At 40.3% G+C, this 18,829-nt stretch overlaps 1 protein-coding gene across 1 annotated transcript in view; it reads left to right on the top strand.

Annotated features, from left to right (window-relative positions):
* Positions 1-18,829, top strand: part of col4a3 (collagen, type IV, alpha 3) — a 31,209-nt gene that overhangs the window by 1,223 nt on the left and 11,157 nt on the right. Inside the window, exons 2-37 of the mRNA XM_068731462.1 lie at positions 6,415-6,471; positions 7,299-7,388; positions 7,682-7,726; positions 8,297-8,341; positions 8,452-8,514; positions 8,950-9,003; positions 9,089-9,115; positions 9,310-9,384; positions 9,703-9,765; positions 9,866-9,901; positions 10,112-10,159; positions 10,321-10,395; positions 10,494-10,538; positions 10,689-10,751; positions 10,968-11,012; positions 11,512-11,565; positions 11,652-11,693; positions 12,112-12,193; positions 12,838-12,873; positions 13,060-13,224; positions 13,619-13,711; positions 13,929-14,024; positions 14,238-14,308; positions 14,922-15,110; positions 15,197-15,365; positions 15,679-15,771; positions 15,866-15,970; positions 16,050-16,144; positions 16,471-16,621; positions 16,697-16,810; positions 16,948-17,115; positions 17,193-17,282; positions 17,380-17,514; positions 17,837-17,935; positions 18,061-18,150; positions 18,343-18,482. Of these exons, the coding sequence (XP_068587563.1) occupies positions 6,415-6,471; positions 7,299-7,388; positions 7,682-7,726; positions 8,297-8,341; positions 8,452-8,514; positions 8,950-9,003; positions 9,089-9,115; positions 9,310-9,384; positions 9,703-9,765; positions 9,866-9,901; positions 10,112-10,159; positions 10,321-10,395; positions 10,494-10,538; positions 10,689-10,751; positions 10,968-11,012; positions 11,512-11,565; positions 11,652-11,693; positions 12,112-12,193; positions 12,838-12,873; positions 13,060-13,224; positions 13,619-13,711; positions 13,929-14,024; positions 14,238-14,308; positions 14,922-15,110; positions 15,197-15,365; positions 15,679-15,771; positions 15,866-15,970; positions 16,050-16,144; positions 16,471-16,621; positions 16,697-16,810; positions 16,948-17,115; positions 17,193-17,282; positions 17,380-17,514; positions 17,837-17,935; positions 18,061-18,150; positions 18,343-18,482 (3,108 nt within the window). The remainder of the gene's footprint in view (positions 1-6,414; positions 6,472-7,298; positions 7,389-7,681; positions 7,727-8,296; positions 8,342-8,451; positions 8,515-8,949; positions 9,004-9,088; positions 9,116-9,309; positions 9,385-9,702; positions 9,766-9,865; positions 9,902-10,111; positions 10,160-10,320; positions 10,396-10,493; positions 10,539-10,688; positions 10,752-10,967; positions 11,013-11,511; positions 11,566-11,651; positions 11,694-12,111; positions 12,194-12,837; positions 12,874-13,059; positions 13,225-13,618; positions 13,712-13,928; positions 14,025-14,237; positions 14,309-14,921; positions 15,111-15,196; positions 15,366-15,678; positions 15,772-15,865; positions 15,971-16,049; positions 16,145-16,470; positions 16,622-16,696; positions 16,811-16,947; positions 17,116-17,192; positions 17,283-17,379; positions 17,515-17,836; positions 17,936-18,060; positions 18,151-18,342; positions 18,483-18,829) is intronic.

Below are 18,829 nucleotides of genomic sequence, written 5' to 3' on the forward strand. Positions count from 1 at the left end.
CACAACAAACAAGCACAATGACATCATCAATATGCAAATGAGCGCTTGGTGTCACCAGAATTACTTAACGTTACATCAGTCAGTGATTTAACTAAACGTTACATCAGTCAGTGATTAAACTTAACGTTACATCAGTCAGTGATTTAACTTAACGTTACATCAGTCAGTGATTTAACTAAACGTTACATCAGTCCGTGATTTAACTTAACGTTACATCAGTCAGTGATTAAACTTAACGTTACATCAGTCCGTGATTTAACTAAACGTTACATCAGTCAGTGATTTAACTTAACGTTACATCAGTCAGTGATTTAACTAAACGTTACATCAGTCAGTGATTTAACTAAACGTTACATCAGTCAGTGATTAAACTTAACGTTACATCAGTCAGTGATTTAACTTAACGTTACATCAGTCAGTGATTTAACTAAACGTTACATCAGTCCGTGATTTAACTTAACGTTACATCAGTCAGTGATTAAACTTAACGTTACATCAGTCCGTGATTTAACTAAACGTTACATCAGTCAGTGATTTAACTTAACGTTACATCAGTCAGTGATTTAACTAAACGTTACATCAGTCAGTGATTTAACTTAACGTTACATCAGTCCGTGATTTAACTTAACGTTACATCAGTCCGTGATTTAACTTAACGTTACATCAGTCAGTGATTTAACTTAACGTTACATCAGTCAGTGATTTAACTTAACGTTACATCAGTCAGTGATTTAACTAAACGTTACATCAGTCAGTGATTTAACTTAACGTTACATCAGTCAGTGATTTAACTTAACGTTACATCAGTCCGTGATTTAACTAAACGTTACATCAGTCCGTGATTTAACTTAACGTTACATCAGTCAGTGATTTAACTTAACGTTACATCAGTCAGTGATTTAACTTAACGTTACATCAGTCCGTGATTTAACTTAACGTTACATCAGTCAGTGATTTAACTTAACGTTACATCAGTCAGTGATTTAACTTAACGTTACATCAGTCAGTGATTTAACTTAACGTTACATCAGTCCGTGATTTAACTTAACGTTACATCAGTCAGTGATTTAACTTAACGTTACATCAGTCAGTGATTTAACTTAACGTTACATCAGTCAGTGATTTAACTTAACGTTACATCAGTCCGTGATTTAACTAAACGTTACATCAGTCCGTGATTTAACTTAACGTTACATCAGTCAGTGATTTAACTTAACGTTACATCAGTCAGTGATTTAACTAAACGTTACATCAGTCAGTGATTTAACTAAACGTTACATCAGTCCGTGATTTAACTAAACGTTACATCAGTCCGTGATTTAACTTAACGTTACATCAGTCAGTGATTTAACTTAACGTTACATCAGTCCGTGATTTAACTTAACGTTACATCAGTCCGTGATTTAACTAAACGTTACATCAGTCCGTGATTTAACTTAACGTTACATCAGTCAGTGATTTAACTTAACGTTACATCAGTCAGTGATTTAACTAAACGTTACATCAGTCAGTGATTTAACTTAACGTTACATCAGTCAGTGATTTAACTTAACGTTACATCAGTCCGTGATTTAACTAAACGTTACATCAGTCCGTGATTTAACTTAACGTTACATCAGTCAGTGATTTAACTTAACGTTACATCAGTCAGTGATTTAACTTAACGTTACATCAGTCCGTGATTTAACTTAACGTTACATCAGTCAGTGATTTAACTTAACGTTACATCAGTCAGTGATTTAACTTAACGTTACATCAGTCAGTGATTTAACTTAACGTTACATCAGTCAGTGATTTAACTTAACGTTACATCAGTCCGTGATTTAACTAAACGTTACATCAGTCCGTGATTTAACTTAACATTACATCAGTCAGTGATTTAACTTAACGTTACATCAGTCAGTGATTTAACTAAACGTTACATCAGTCCGTGATTTAACTTAACGTTACATCAGTCAGTGATTAAACTTAACGTTACATCAGTCCGTGATTTAACTAAACGTTACATCAGTCAGTGATTTAACTTAACGTTACATCAGTCAGTGATTTAACTAAACGTTACATCAGTCAGTGATTTAACTAAACGTTACATCAGTCAGTGATTAAACTTAACGTTACATCAGTCAGTGATTTAACTTAACGTTACATCAGTCAGTGATTTAACTAAACGTTACATCAGTCCGTGATTTAACTTAACGTTACATCAGTCAGTGATTAAACTTAACGTTACATCAGTCCGTGATTTAACTAAACGTTACATCAGTCAGTGATTTAACTTAACGTTACATCAGTCAGTGATTTAACTAAACGTTACATCAGTCAGTGATTTAACTTAACGTTACATCAGTCCGTGATTTAACTTAACGTTACATCAGTCCGTGATTTAACTTAACGTTACATCAGTCAGTGATTTAACTTAACGTTACATCAGTCCGTGATTTAACTTAACGTTACATCAGTCAGTGATTTAACTTAACGTTACATCAGTCCGTGATTTAACTAAATGTTACATCAGTCAGTGATTTAACTAAACGTTACATCAGTCCGTGATTTAACTAAACGTTACATCAGTCCGTGATTTAACTTAACGTTACATCAGTCAGTGATTTAACTTAACGTTACATCAGTCCGTGATTTAACTAAACGTTACATCAGTCCGTGATTTAACTTAACGTTACATCAGTCAGTGATTTAACTTAACGTTACATCAGTCAGTGATTTAACTAAACGTTACATCAGTCAGTGATTTAACTTAACGTTACATCAGTCAGTGATTTAACTTAACGTTACATCAGTCCGTGATTTAACTAAACGTTACATCAGTCCGTGATTTAACTTAACGTTACATCAGTCAGTGATTTAACTTAACGTTACATCAGTCAGTGATTTAACTTAACGTTACATCAGTCCGTGATTTAACTAAACGTTACATCAGTCCGTGATTTAACTTAACGTTACATCAGTCAGTGATTTAACTTAACGTTACATCAGTCAGTGATTTAACTAAACGTTACATCAGTCAGTGATTTAACTTAACGTTACATCAGTCAGTGATTTAACTTAACGTTACATCAGTCCGTGATTTAACTAAACGTTACATCAGTCCGTGATTTAACTTAACGTTACATCAGTCAGTGATTTAACTTAACGTTACTTCAGTCAGTGATTTAACTTAACGTTACATCAGTCCGTGATTTAACTTAACGTTACATCAGTCAGTGATTTAACTTAACGTTACATCAGTCAGTGATTTAACTTAACGTTACATCAGTCAGTGATTTAACTTAACGTTACATCAGTCCGTGATTTAACTTAACGTTACATCAGTCAGTGATTTAACTTAACGTTACATCAGTCAGTGATTTAACTTAACGTTACATCAGTCAGTGATTTAACTTAACGTTACATCAGTCCGTGATTTAACTAAACGTTACATCAGTCCGTGATTTAACTTAACGTTACATCAGTCAGTGATTTAACTTAACGTTACATCAGTCAGTGATTTAACTAAACGTTACATCAGTCAGTGATTTAACTAAACGTTACATCAGTCCGTGATTTAACTAAACGTTACATCAGTCCGTGATTTAACTTAACGTTACATCAGTCAGTGATTTAACTTAACGTTACATCAGTCCGTGATTTAACTAAACGTTACATCAGTCCGTGATTTAACTTAACGTTACATCAGTCAGTGATTTAACTTAACGTTACATCAGTCAGTGATTTAACTAAACGTTACATCAGTCAGTGATTTAACTTAACGTTACATCAGTCAGTGATTTAACTTAACGTTACATCAGTCCGTGATTTAACTAAACGTTACATCAGTCCGTGATTTAACTTAACGTTACATCAGTCAGTGATTTAACTTAACGTTACATCAGTCAGTGATTTAACTTAACGTTACATCAGTCCGTGATTTAACTTAACGTTACATCAGTCAGTGATTTAACTTAACGTTACATCAGTCAGTGATTTAACTTAACGTTACATCAGTCAGTGATTTAACTTAACGTTACATCAGTCAGTGATTTAACTTAACGTTACATCAGTCCGTGATTTAACTAAACGTTACATCAGTCCGTGATTTAACTTAACATTACATCAGTCAGTGATTTAACTTAACGTTACATCAGTCAGTGATTTAACTAAACGTTACATCAGTCAGTGATTTAACTAAACGTTACATCAGTCCGTGATTTAACTAAACGTTACATCAGTCCGTGATTTAACTTAACGTTACATCAGTCAGTGATTTAACTTAACGTTACATCAGTCCGTGATTTAACTAAACGTTACATCAGTCCGTGATTTAACTTAACGTTACATCAGTCAGTGATTTAACTTAACGTTACATCAGTCAGTGATTTAACTAAACGTTACATCAGTCAGTGATTTAACTTAACGTTACATCAGTCAGTGATTTAACTTAACGTTACATCAGTCCGTGATTTAACTTAACGTTTCATCAGTCAGTGATTTAACTTAACGTTACATCAGTCAGTGATTTAACTTAACGTTACATCAGTCAGTGATTTAACTTAACGTTACATCAGTCCGTGATTTAACTTAACGTTACATCAGTCAGTGATTTAACTAAACGTTACATCAGTCAGTGATGTCACAAAGTGTCTCCACCAGAAGAATCTCAGCAGCTGTTGTTGCAGACAATCAGTCTCTGTAGACTTAGACTGTGGACGATATTGCAGTAATAAAAGAATGCATAAAGAATGTCAGACAGGAAATAAAACCTGTATCTCTGTCTGTCTGTCTGTCTGTGTGCAGTCAGTCAGACAGTCTGGTCTCTCGTCTGTTGTTTCAGTTTGTCTGTTTCAGCCTTTTGTTCTGATCTGCTGTTATTACTAACACCCCCCCCCCCCCCCCCCCCCCCCCACACACACACACACACACACACACACACACACACAGACACTCTGTGATCTGATCTGCTGAGCTGCAGAGAAACGAGAAGTCCGTCTGACTGAAAGCAGCTAAACAGCGACAGGAATCATTCAGTATGAACATCGACTCCTCTTACACTTCTTAGCTTCATGAATAATGAAGTTTAATCGTTTCAACCGTCAGAGACGTTTCACTCAGCTGATCAGAAACCTCGAGGCCGTTACAGTTCTTCTACACATGTCTTTACTGAAAACATATTGCAGCAAACTACATGCATACAGTGCATACCACTGTGTGAGTGTAATCAGGAAAATATACTTTATATATATATATATATATATATATATATATATATATGTATATTAAAAGTAAAATTACTCATAATGATGAAAGCAACCCAAGCAAGTGTTTCATATTACATCATTAGATTATTATTACTCAGGCGTTCATGTTTAATTAATCAGCCTTCACTGTGATTAAGTGAAACACTGATGAACAGGTCAAACTAACACAGGACTTTCACCCAGGAGAACTTATTTTAACTTAAAACACTTAACAAACGTACTTATTTTCACTAAACATATGTTATTAATTTTGTTTTTCGATCAAACTGAAATCGGATGTTTAGTTCAGAGTCTGCAGGTCTGATTCTCTCCCTGGGAGACACCTGAAGCCTCACAGTAAAGACAGTAAAGACCCACAATGCTCGGCTGCGGGACGTGTCGAGGCATCGATGTGAGACAGGAATGGAGATAAGATGACATCAGACCTGTCTGTCTGTCTGCCTGTCTGTCTGCTTCAGGTTATCGCAGGAAGAGCACTGTTACACCTGCAGGATACATGAAGCTGTTTGGGTTTAAACCCGCAGAAACTATGTCTGACAGATAAAGACTTCATGAAGAAACACGTTCACTGACGTCTAAACCCGAGATTAAGTTCAGTCAGGACTAAACTTTACTATGTTACACCTGCAGGACAGGAGGAGGGTTCAAACCCACAGAGTCCACCCGCATGATCACCCAAACAAATAGTCATTAAAACCTGATTCCTCCAGGTGAAATGTAAAAAAAGTACTTTTACTCAAGCACAGCACCTAAGTACAAATTCAAGGTACTTGTATTTTGCTTTGAGTATTTACATTTATACTTCACTACAAGCGGAGAATCCTCCTGAACCGGACACACATGAATCATTAATGTTTCCCCAATCAACATTTCAGAGGAAGTCTTTACAGTTAAGAGCTTCTTAAAGGGCCAGTGTGTCAAATCTGGCGCCATCTATTGGCGAAGCTGCAGATTGCAACTAACTGAAACTTCTTCCGTACGCCAAGCGTGAAAATTAAGAGTAATGATGAGACGGACTCTGGTCTTTTAACTATGTAATGATATATCTGATTATGATATACATATATATTACTGTATATATATATATATATATATATATATATATATATATATATATATATATATACATACAGTATATTTATACTCTTGTCTTCTGTCTCTGCAGGTGTGTCACTGCAGCGGGAAGTCTCTCTGTCACTGTGACGGGGTCAAAGGTCAAAAGGTGAGAATATCTACCTGTCCGTCGAGTGGGGAACCACGACCTCACTGACCTTGGATCAGTTTGTGCCTACAGTCTGCTGCCCTCCAGTGGTGACCTGCTGTCACTGCAGACACCCAGTGAACTACCAGGACCTGAACTAGAGTCTGCTGACGGTTTCTAATGTGGGTCTAATGGGGGTCTAGCAGGACTCATGTGGGTCCCCTCAGATCCAGTATAGGTCAGCAGGGTCTTGGTTGGCTACAGGGTTTTTTTGAGTCTAAGTGGGTCTACATAGTCTCAAGTTTTGAGGTGTTTTTACTCTTTTTAATTTGTAGCCTCATTATTTTTATTGTGAAACACTTTATTTGTGCTCTACTGTTAACAACTGTACTGAGTTCATGAGGGTTTAATGGAGGATTACCTAAAATAAACATAACAAGTAAACTTTAAAGAAAGGAAATAAGAAAATGTCAAAAATAACTCCAATAAAACCAAGAGAAGATGTTTTATTTTTTAAGCATGAGATCTGAGTTCAGTCTGAAGTCTTTGTGTCTCAGGTGTGTTGGTACCTGAGACCACCCAGGTGTGAACTCTGTAATCTCAGATGTGTTCAGCAGGAGAATAAAGGCTGGTTCCTCTCTGCTGAACATGAAACGTCCATTTGTTCACTCAGGAACCTGAATGCACCTCGACCACAGCCAAGATTTATGTACACCTGAGTTTACCTGACGTCACCTGAGTTTACTGCCTCTGTGTGAACTGACCCTGGATCCTCATCATACCTGGGTTTACCTGTTCAGACAGCTGATGAACTGACCCTGGATCTGTGTTGTCTGTTTCCCCTGCAGGGAGAATCTGGTTACCTCGGATACGACGGACTTCCTGGAGTTATTGGTTACCCTGGTAACGAGGGCAACCAGGGCCCACCTGGGGAAAAGGTAGCGACACCTGAAGTGAACACAGCAGACATGTTTTCATGATGAAGATGAGAGATTATTGTTGTTATTTTCTAAACTTATTTAAACACACTGTGGAGTTCCTCAGGGTTCTCTCCTCGGTCCTCTTTTTATTTTGAAAATGATTGTGATTGAGACATGACGATGACGTTGTTCCATCTTGTTTAATACAAAACATTATGAACAGTCAGCTGTTTATTATTACAAAGGTAAAAGATCTCTGCAGATTTATTGGATGTGATGATTCTTTTCTTCTTGTTTTTTTCCTCCCTCAGGGTGATCAGGGAACAGCCGGAGGTTCAGGACTGAAAGGCTCTCGTGTAAGAACGACTGATGAAGACTTTCCTTCTATTAAACGGCCTCTTTTAACCTCTTTAACTCTCTGAATATTCTCGGACTTCAGGTTAATTTTAGCCAGATTTGTCTTTATATTTGTATCTTTGTAAACCTGAATACAGATAAAACTAGAAAGGTTGACTCAACAAAGGGCAGATTTCTGCCAGGTGTGTCTGCAACGACCACAGCTGTGATGGAATTAATAAAACTCACAACTGGTTCAACTTCCTGTCGGGCTCTAAAACGTTGTAAAACACACTTCATTCAAACTCAAAAACAAGAGGCGATGTACGCAGCAAGCAGCTCAAAGTCATCGTGTAAGACTCAACATACAGTCAAACAAAAACTAAATTTAAATCAGTATTGTGTATGTCACTGCAGCCATAACTAGACCCCCCAAATATGATGCAGTCTGCTGCAGCAGAATGAGAGATTAGTGGACAGACACAGAGGTGGCCAGTCACTCACTCACGACTGATCACATGATCCTCCTGACGGAGATAATGGGTGAAGGATCCGTCTCATTAAAGTTTGTTTCTCTCTGTCGCCTTCAGGGTCTTCTAGGAAAACCAGGTTTCCCAGGACCTCCAGGACTGCCGGTTAGGACCATCATAAAGAGACAGATGTTCACATCAGGAGTTTGGAGAGGAAGGAGCTTCTCTTCAGTGTGGTTTGTTAAACATTTATCATTTTCTGTGTGTTTTCTCAGGGACTCCCCGGACATGAAGGACCCATCGGTCTACCAGGACTCCCAGGATGCAATGGGACAAAGGTAGAAATGAGCCCCACCACGACTTTAATTCCCAGTTAATCTGGTTATACAGATAATTCCTACCTTGTAGCTGCACAGGAAGAAATATTTGGGTATCATCTACATATAGACTGTCTTCTAATGATGTGACTGATTGATGGTGTAGATGCAGAATGGAATAAGACCCAGAATCGAGCCCTGAGTTTCACTACAAGTACATTTTTACAGAAGATGAAATGAAACTACAAGTTTCAACTCTTGCAATGTGATAATTAAAGTGATTGAAGACTTGAGAAGGTGAAATACAACAACAGCAACATTTCCAGACCTATCAAGGCTGGGGTCCAGCGTCACAACGTTACAGAATCCAGAAGCTGTAATCCAGAAAAACCTCCTGAGGAGGATCCACCCGACTCCATCCACACAAACTATGATGTATTGATTGGTTTCTTCCAGGGGCATGTTGGTTACCCAGGGTTCTCTGGGGTTCCAGGACCTGCCGGCTTTCAAGTAAGTCCCGCCTACTTTCTACGTCCTACATTTTTATTCTACTTAGCTCTGTGAAGCTAACGCTAACTATCCTCATGTGTTTCAGGGTCGACAAGGACTGCGAGGTTTAAAGGTACCTGTTCACAGTCACACACTGTCATCTTTAAACCTTGTACATGCAGTTAATATCAATCAGAGAGCTAACAGCTAAGCTAGCTGCATAACTTCAAAGATCTGGAGTCAGAGCTACAGTTCATGTATTATTGTGATTTATAGGAATGTATTCATATGTTTATACAATTCAACTGTTTATGTTTATGTTTTCAGGGACACTCGTACGTCTTTCCGGTCACTCAGGACATTAAAGGGGCAACAGGACCACAAGGACGAGACGGAGAAAATGTCAGTTGCCGTCTCACATTTTGTCATTCAGAATCTTCCTCTTTTTTTTTCTTTTCTTTTGTGGTCTTGTGAGGAACACTCCTAATGACCTGACTAGTAGTATCCCAGCATGCATTTCACATCATTTTCATTTGAAAGCTGTTATTGTGTCACTTAATCACATTTAGAGATAGTTCTACCAATAAATAAACTATTTAAGCAAACAAAATGATTATTGCCTGTATGTTTTTTTTAAATGTAAACCAGTCCACAGAATGAACACAGCGGGCTGCCGTAGTGATTAGTAGTCTTTTTTCTGATTGGCTGTTTGTGTTGCAGGGGCTGAGTGGAGGTCCAGGTGAACCAGGTCTGCCAGGACCACCAGGATCTGCTGGACTTTCTGTACGCTTCACGTCTTAAAATCTCAAACGTTATTACAAATATTTGTTATTAACGGCTCAAACAACCAAATCAGCTGTTTTTGATATTTTTTTTCATTTAGGGAAGTCCAGGGTTGCCGGGGTTACCAGGAGAGAAGGTTAGCTGCAATGTGTTTTATTTCAATGTTCGGTCTTGATGCATTTAGTTACAAGTATGAGTTGGTATCTTGTTTGCACAAGATAAGAAAGTAATCCTTGTTGGACTTTGGGATCTCTTCAAGAACTTTATTAGTTGATCACAACTAATCTGTCTGAAGGTCTGACGTTCGGTTTCATTCGGTCCTGATGATGCTGTGGTTTGGTTTCAGGGTCAAGAGGGTCCCAGTCCGGTGATACCGGGTCCCCGTGGACAGACGGTGAGCCAACTCGTCCGGATTGCAGCCCTATGCTAATGCTAATTCCTGGGCTATGAATTATAAATAAAGTCACATCACTTTGTAATGTGAGACAATAAGACAGGCATTCAAATGTTTCTAACCTATGCACCATCATCATCAGCAGCTGTGTTTGGTTTCAGGGTGATCGTGGCCCATCAGGGATCCCTGGACAGAAAGGAATTAAACTGTATGCTGAAGGACCCAAAGAACTGAAGGTCTGTCTGTCTGTCTCACCATCTGTCTTTCTGTCTGTCTCTACTGTCTCAACATCCCTCAGCCTGTTTTCACTGATATTTTGGTTGTTATATTTCAGGGAGAACCAGGTGAATTTGGACTGAAAGGTTGTCATGGACTTCCAGTGAGTCAAAGCCATCTCTCAGTCCGACAACAGCATTATGAATGTATCTCATCCACAACAGCAAAGAAATAAACATATTGATTATGGTTTTGATTGACTGTGTTATGACCAGAGAGTCAGGCTGATGTGTACGTTTGTTTTCTCCTCCAGGGTGTGCCGGGTACACCGGGGATTAAAGGACAAAAGGGCGGGCGAGGTGACCCTGGCTCACTAGTAAGAGAGAGACCCGAGCACTGAATTATGATAACGTGGATCTATAATCAGAATTCATTTTAACTCATCAGCTGTAAACAAGCAGTTATGGATTAATATCTGAAAGTTATATTTTTCTTGTTATTTATTTAATTTTGTGGCTGACCTGAACGTCCTCAGAAACCTGGACAGCTGTAATCCTGGTCTAACATCGGGGGCTTGGTGTTTGTGTTATAGGGTAAACCGGGGAAGGATGGAGTCCTTGGAGAGCTGGGAGAACAGGTAACAAGCTAAGCTAACAGGAAAGCTAACCAACCGCATACGATCCGATAAAGACCAGGCGGCAACCTCCGGTTCTGCCGAGTGAAGTCAAAGCTTCATGTGTTAAAGCTGCATTCTCTCTAGTGTCCACCAGGGGGCGACTCCTCTGGTTGTATAGAAGTCTAGTCTAAAATGACTCTACTTCTCTCTTGATTTATTCCCTCAGTAAACATTGTAAACATGAGTTTATGGTCTCAATCTCTAGTTTACAGTCTTCTTCAATACAGCATGATGTTCATTTAGTACATTATGCTCCATTTAGAGTCAAACAGACCATAAAGCAGGGGATGATTTAGGGGCGGGGCTACACAGTGATTGACAGGTCTCTACCAGAGACGTCTCTATGTCACTCCTCCTCAGTCCAGATATGGTCACTTCCTGTTCACTGGTTGCTAAAAAAAACACTGATCATTGATTCTGGGCTGCAGACATGAAATTAACTCCAGCTGTGTGTCTGCAGGGAGTCTCTGGGGATCGTGGGTACCTCGGTCCTCCAGGTATTGAAGGAGCCATGGTGAGTACTCTATGAGGTACACAAAGTATTGTTGCAGTAGTACACTCAGTACTGCATCAGTGTTTATGGTGTTTTTACATTTTTAGGGAGAGAAAGGTGATCGTGGTTCTCCAGGTCTTCCGGGAGAGGTGAGTCAGAAGTTTTGATTGTTTTTTTTGTTTAATTTTAAAGTAAAATGTTGACAGGAAGCACAGCCAGTTTTATCAAAATAAGAGCCAGCTTGACAAAAAAGAAAAGAAAAAAGAAAACGCACACAAAAAACAGTTTTATTAAGAAATAGAAATACTGATTAGATTAGTCGGTTCAACAAATGTCTTTGATCAGACCTGCAGCCGGCTGTCTTGAAAAGTTTAATTTATGCTGAAGAGAATTAATCTCAAGTAGTTGTTTTAAAACTCACTGGAAATCCTTCCCACCTAGAAGTGATGTGAGTTGACATGAAATTTACTCTTCTATGATGATGACGCTGTGGTTTACAATGGCACTGAGGGCGGGGCCAACAGTATACAGTCTTCATGTTAAATATGTTGTTTGTGTTTTTATTAGACGGTTTTTAAACACAGATTCCTGAAGGGCCAGCGTGGAGTCCCCGGGGCCCGCGGACCACAAGGAGTCCAGGGAGAACAAGGTAGTACAGAGATCAACAAGAAGGGTTTTAAAACGTTTTATAAAAATGTTGTAATTTCCAACCTTAGTTTTGCTATTATTTATGGTCGGATGGTTTGATGGTTTTCATTGTTATAGGTTAAAACTTTCACATCTTGTGATAAAACTCCCACATTAAACATAAAAATTTGATTTTACGTGTGAGACTCAATTCATTTGATCTATAGAATAACTTTGTAAAAAAGTACAAAGCTCCTGAAGTCCAGTTCAAAGCAACAAAATAAAGGTTTGTTTTGCTGAGTTTACTTTCATGTCCATCTTATTTATGATATAAACTTTAAGCAAAATTAAATGAATTACAAAGATCAAATAAAATGCTCAGAAAATGTTCTAGAATTAAGCAATGAAATACATTCTGAGGAAGTCCAACATGTGTGAATCTATGAGTGTAAAGAATATTTCAATTATTTGTGTCATTGTGAATAATGTTTTAATTGTATTTGTAAGCAGAAGATTCATACAGATTCTGACTGAACAAATATCTGTTTTATGGATCAGTTTGTATTAATAATTGGTAAATTAGCTGCACATCGCTCTGATCTGATGGGTCATGTGATCAGATAATGTGACTAATTAGCGCTCTTCTTCTTCTCTGCTTTCTTTCAGGACTCATTGGTTTTCCTGGACTGCAGGGCGAGTCAGGTACACTCCACCTTCTCTCTCTCTCTCTGTTAATGTTATTGATGAGTTAATGATCAAATATCAATCAATAATCAATCATCAGACAGTATTTAATTAGATGATACGACTGCACAGGGGGCCCCATTGTATTTGAGGTATTTAAATTTGGTAACATGCTTCAGTGAAGACTGTTCTTCCTCTCTCGAGGTGTGGCACCCACTGGTCCACCGGGCCCCCAGGGGCCGCCCGGCTCATCCGGACCCAAAGGAGAACCGGGAGTGCCGGGGCCCCTCGTTTTTGGGCCCCCGGGAAAGACTGGAAACCCAGGAGCTCGTGGGGTTGAAGGAGAACCAGGAGAACCAGGAATACCAGGTGATGGAGGGTTTTGTTGTCCAGTTCCTGGAAGAACCTTAAGGTTTCTACACTTTTAACACATTTTATATTTTACAGTTTGTCTTTCTCTGAATAACAAGGAAATGTTCATTAATTAATTAATCTGATAAATCAAACATTTTTGCTAATTCACACGTGAGTCCAACGTTCATTGACAACATACTAAAAAATACCGGATCTTACAATAGAATACCCGCTCATAGAATTGTGAAACTTTTTTACTACCTTCAGACTCTCTTGGTTAAGATTCAGGAGTGAGTTAAATAAGGTCACAAGGTTAGTCTAGCTTAGCACAAAAACTATCAAAAGGAAAAATAATCCACCTTTTTAACAACTCAGTCTTTTCTGATATAATTGTTCTTCTTCTTGTCAGAATTCTTGCCGGGAGACGCTGGTCCTCCAGGAACTAAAGGTCCAAAAGGCCCGGTGGGATTTCCTGGAGTCAGAGGGGAGGAAGGACGGACAGGTGAGTGGGAGGAAGGGGACGGTGTGATGTCAGATCATATGATAATACATGAAATATGATATTTTAGTCCAGTGATACCATGTTTCTGTGGTCTGAACTTCACTCCGGGTTAAAGCTACAGATTTGGAATGGGCGTTCTTAAGAAACAAGACAGAATAAGACTTGTGGTGTGTTGATAACGTGTTGATAATGTAATTGATTGATTGTTTTTGGTCAGGTGAGAAGGGGGAGGTGTGTTCGGACTGTCGGCTTATTCCTGGTCCCCCGGCACCTCCAGGTAAACCAGGAGAGCCAGGTGAAGATGGGGCGACAGGTAAGAATTACACCTGAGTCAGTGATGTTTTAGCTATTGATCAACAACAACTGACGTCAGCACCGTTATGTACAAATAAAAGTCATTCTATGAGTTTTAAGTTATTTAATTTCAGTGACCAGACCAGCAGACAGCAGGATCTGATCTAGCATCAGATTCAGTGTTAAGTAGGCGAGCAGGTAGAACTCACCTGTGATGCCATTCTATTTCCAGGATCAGTCGGCTTTCCAGGACCCAAAGGTCACAAAGGGGTCAAAGGTGTTGGAGGGCCAGCTGGTCCACAGGTGAGCTCACAGATCACCTGTATGAAGTCTTGTATCACAGAGGACGACTGTAGTTGTGTTGTGTTGTTAATAACCACCTCCGTTATTCTGATTATCCACTCATATCGGAATACGTTTGAAAAAAAAGAAACAAGATATGTCTGGTCTTCAGTGGTAACTTTTACAGGTAACATTCGTTAATTAGATTTCAAAGTCCAACTGCTTACATGGGCCAATATACAGTAATTTTACACGTATAATTTGAAATTTTCTAAATCACAATATCAATATATAGTATTGTGTATATAAGACAAAATAGGATATTATATTAAAACCACAATATCAGTATATATATATATATATATATATATATATATATATATATATATACACACAATAACACAAAATACAAAAATCTAAATCATAAATCCCAGTACATCAAAAGAACTGTCTCTATACGATGTAGCATTATTTATGAACAACGTGTCTCTGTTTCTGTTGTTGCCCACTATATCTGGATGTTTATAGTCACTTTGTCAGGACTTTGTCTGAGTTTAGTTCCAATAGTCACATATATTGAAACAGGACTAATGACACTGCTGCATATTTCTGCTGTCTGTTGTTCTGGGTTTAGGGGCCCTTTGGTGGTCCTGGCCTCCCAGGGACCCCAGGACCAGTTGGTGAACCTGGGATCATGCAGAGGGTCGGGCAGAAGGGTGAGGAGGGGGACCGGGGCCAGCCGGGACCCCCAGGTTCAGAGGGGAGAGACGGATCTCCAGGATTTACAGGACCCAAAGGTGTTCTGGGACAGAAAGGAAACCCTGTGAGTATTAGATACCTCGTCCAGAGAGATGGTCTAGGGGTGATATTTTAGAAGATGCTGATTCTCTCTTTTAATGCTGCTCTCAGGGTCCTCTGGGGCCAAAAGGTGACAGGGGACCCCTCGGTGAGACTGGTTCCAGAGGACTAACAGGACAGGTGGGACCTCCGGGACCGCCTGGAATTGGGGATCCAGGACCTCAAGGATCTAAAGGCAATGTGGGGGTCCTGGGACCGCGAGGAGATCCTGGGAAGCCAGGTGAGACTGCGGGGGGGATTTTGTCAGGTTCAATGAGGTCTTCTCAGATGGTTCAGTGGAACGAACCATCTGGGGTTTTGTGAACACTTGATGACGTTTTGAAAGATTGTTTTGACAAAGCTGAATAACTTCTGAACGCTGCAGAAACCTCACAATGCATTTATAATAAAGAAATGCAGCTGTGAGACAGTGGTGATTGTGTCAGAACTAACTAGTTCAACAGTCAAAGTTAAACTTTCCACACATTTCTGAAGAGTCATAATCAGCCTTTATCCGTGACTGAGGTTAAAGTGAACTCTGTATGTTCATTCAGGTGAAAAGGGTTCTCCAGGTGAAATCACAACCTCTCCAGGAGATCCAGGACAGAAAGGAGAGAAAGGTTCATCTGGAAACCCCGGACCTGAAGGTGAGACCAGCTTCTAGCGTCTTGTCCTTTTTTGGTGAAATTCAGACTTTAGAACCAGAACTTCTGATTCACCTGTTGTCTCTGCTGGTCTCAGGTATGACAGGACTTCCAGGTGTTCCGGGATCTGTCGGTCCAAGGGGAGAGAAGGGAGATGAAGGATTTTCCGTCCAGGGGCCTCCAGGCTTTCCAGGGGTCAAAGGTTAGTGTTGAATAAAACAGCCAGCTGAGGGTTTAAAGAAGATAAGTATATGTAATAATTTTATTTTTCTCCGGCTCAGGACTCAAGGGCCCCCCAGGAGCTCCAGGTGTACCAAATTTTGGTGTTAAGGGACGGGCGGGGCCATCAGGCCCCCCAGGGATGCCGGGCCCCAAGGTAATGTGGACCCGTACAGACAGGAAGTCCTCCGCATGAAGAAAGTAAAGGTTCAGACAGAACACAGAGAATTAAGGATCTCATTAGTATATAGATCACATCAGCAGTAGAGGAAAATGTAACATGTCCATTATTTTATTTATTTATTTTTATTTTTTATGTCATTTCATTCAAATACTTATTTTGTTTGGTCAGAGAGAACACAATTACATACAAAGTAAACAGAACGATGTAATTAGACGTAACATGTCCTGTGACATCATCATACTACTGTTTTGTTTCTCATCCTGCGGTGGTTCCTTTCATGTCGGTCTCTGTGGTCACAGGGAAACAGAGGTATCGGTTTCCCAGGTCAGCAGGGTCAGTCGGGCCCCCAGGGGGAAGATGGCTCTGTGGGGCCCCAAGGAAACCTTGGACCCCAAGGACTAGATGGAGTTCCAGGACCTCCAGGACAAGACGGACCTCCCGGACCCAAAGGTATACCTAATTTAAGATCTGATGGACCTGAGGTTTGAAAATACCTCTCAAGTGAACTGAAAAAATGTCTCTCAGGTCGTAGTGGTCTGGATGGTTTACCTGGTCCTAGTGGTTCTGTTGGACCGTGTTTACCTAGAGCTCCTGGACCTGAAGGAGAGCGGGGACGGATTGGCATCATCGGATTCACAGGTAACATTTGTACAAGCTAACAAGGAGAAACTTTGGAGCTTTTCTGTAAAGTTCTGAACCTTCATTTCTTGAGCAGAGACTTTGTACGATTTGGAAACTCACCTGTCCCTCAGTCAAACAGGTATATTGTCTTGCAGGGATGCGGGGCCCAAAGGGTGACAGGGGCGATCCTGGGCGACCAGGTGTTGGGGCTCTGGGGCCTCAGGGGTTTTACGGGGTCCCCGGGTTTGATGGAACTCCGGGATCAGTCGGAGAAGTTGGACTGAAGGGCCTGAGAGGGACCAATGGAGAGCCAGGAAGCACAGGTAAGAAGGCGTGGCCACACCTGCTCCTCCTGATACACAATTTGAACCACAGACATTCACACATATGTGTGTTTTAGGTATCAGAGGAGACGTGGGTCCCCTAGGAGCCCTCGGGAGTCCAGGGGATGATGGGAAACCAGGAGAGACTGGACGACAAGGACCCAAAGGTTTCAATCAATCAATCAATCAATCAATCAATCAATCAATCAATCAATCAATCAGTTCTGTCTGACTCTAACTGTCTATGACCTGTCTGTCTGTCAGGTCAGGTGGGTATAGACGGGGTCAATGGTTCTCAGGGGCCTCAGGGGCCCCAGGGGGACCGAGGAGAAACTGGACCAAAAGGATTCCAGACAGCTGTGGAAGTGTACGGAGATCCTGGAGACCCTGGAGACCCTGGTACTCTATTCTAAAACTGTTAGATGTTCTACCTCGGTGATCCTCAGGGTTCTATTCTGGGCCCCAATACTTTGACTCCCTTACATAACGCCACCGTAAGCAGCAGGTTAGCCTAGCTTAGCATAAAGACTGGAAACAAGGGGAAACATCTAGCCTGGCTCAGTCCAAAGGGTAATTGTTGTCATTGTACGTCAAACAAAAAAAACTTAATTCGGAATCACCGCTAGAAATCATTTGAGCTATACCTTCTAATAAATATACTCCAGGTGTATTGTTCTACCTCTCTGTGACCTTTTTTAACTGCTTCCTGTCTCACCCTCAGGGCCCACAGGTCTCACTGGTAGTAAAGGAGAAAGGGGCCTCCTAGGGCCACAGGGCCTTGACGGCAGAACCGGTAGACCTGGAGATGGCGGACTGCAAGGTGACAACAACAAACTGAGTATCTACTCTTCCTGAAAGATACGACAAGTCCTGAGTGACGAGTTCTTATTTACGTGACTATCAAATCCTAATTATAGACTTGATGAATGTTTGTGTGTCTGTCAGGACCTCCTGGAGACACCGGCAGAGATGGAGAGAGAGGTCCTCCTGGTCCTTGTGGACTCAACGGTAACCAAGGAGAGATGGGGACGCCAGGTAATGTTCCCCCTCAACACAAATATGATTTTAATCTTGGGTTGTTGATCAGCGTCAGTGAGTTTATACTGATCCACCTGCTGGGAATTTACCTATCATTTAATTATTCATCATTAATTACATTGATGAAACGCTCTGCAGCAACACTAAAGCTTGCGAAAGAACAACTTCAGCTGCCTGTTTTCTGTCCAGGTTTTAAAGGTGGGAAAGGTTGTACGGGGCCTTGTGGGAAACCTGGATCAGATGGAATACCAGGACCAGGAGGACTTAAAGGTTCTAAAGGAGAACAAAGTCCTCCTGGACCCGGATCAAAAGGACCTCCAGGAGAGAAGGTATCAGGTTTTTTATCATTAGTGCCAGTTTAACAAATTACACCACAAGAATGTTATCAGTAGTTATGAATTCTGTCAGACGAACCAGGTTGATTAGTCTAAAATGTGCTTGTTAAACTAGAGGTCAAGCTAATATAATTAGTTGCAGAAAAGGGATGTGATTGGGTATCGATATTCGAGGTATGTCCTACAACAAATTATTTTAACGTACTTGTACCCTGTATGCAGATGATGTTTGGCTTTATTTACCAGTTGTGTCTCCTCCATCTTTGTTTATGATCCTTTCTGTTTCATGTGTTGAATTTGGACACATTTTACACGTGCATGAATTCATGATATACAGTTGT

Source organism: Cebidichthys violaceus, unplaced genomic scaffold (genome assembly GCF_023349555.1).
Source record: "Cebidichthys violaceus isolate CVI_PGR_0920_01 unplaced genomic scaffold, fCebVio1.0.p SCAF_1, whole genome shotgun sequence".
Lineage (NCBI taxonomy): Eukaryota > Metazoa > Chordata > Actinopteri > Perciformes > Stichaeidae > Cebidichthys > Cebidichthys violaceus.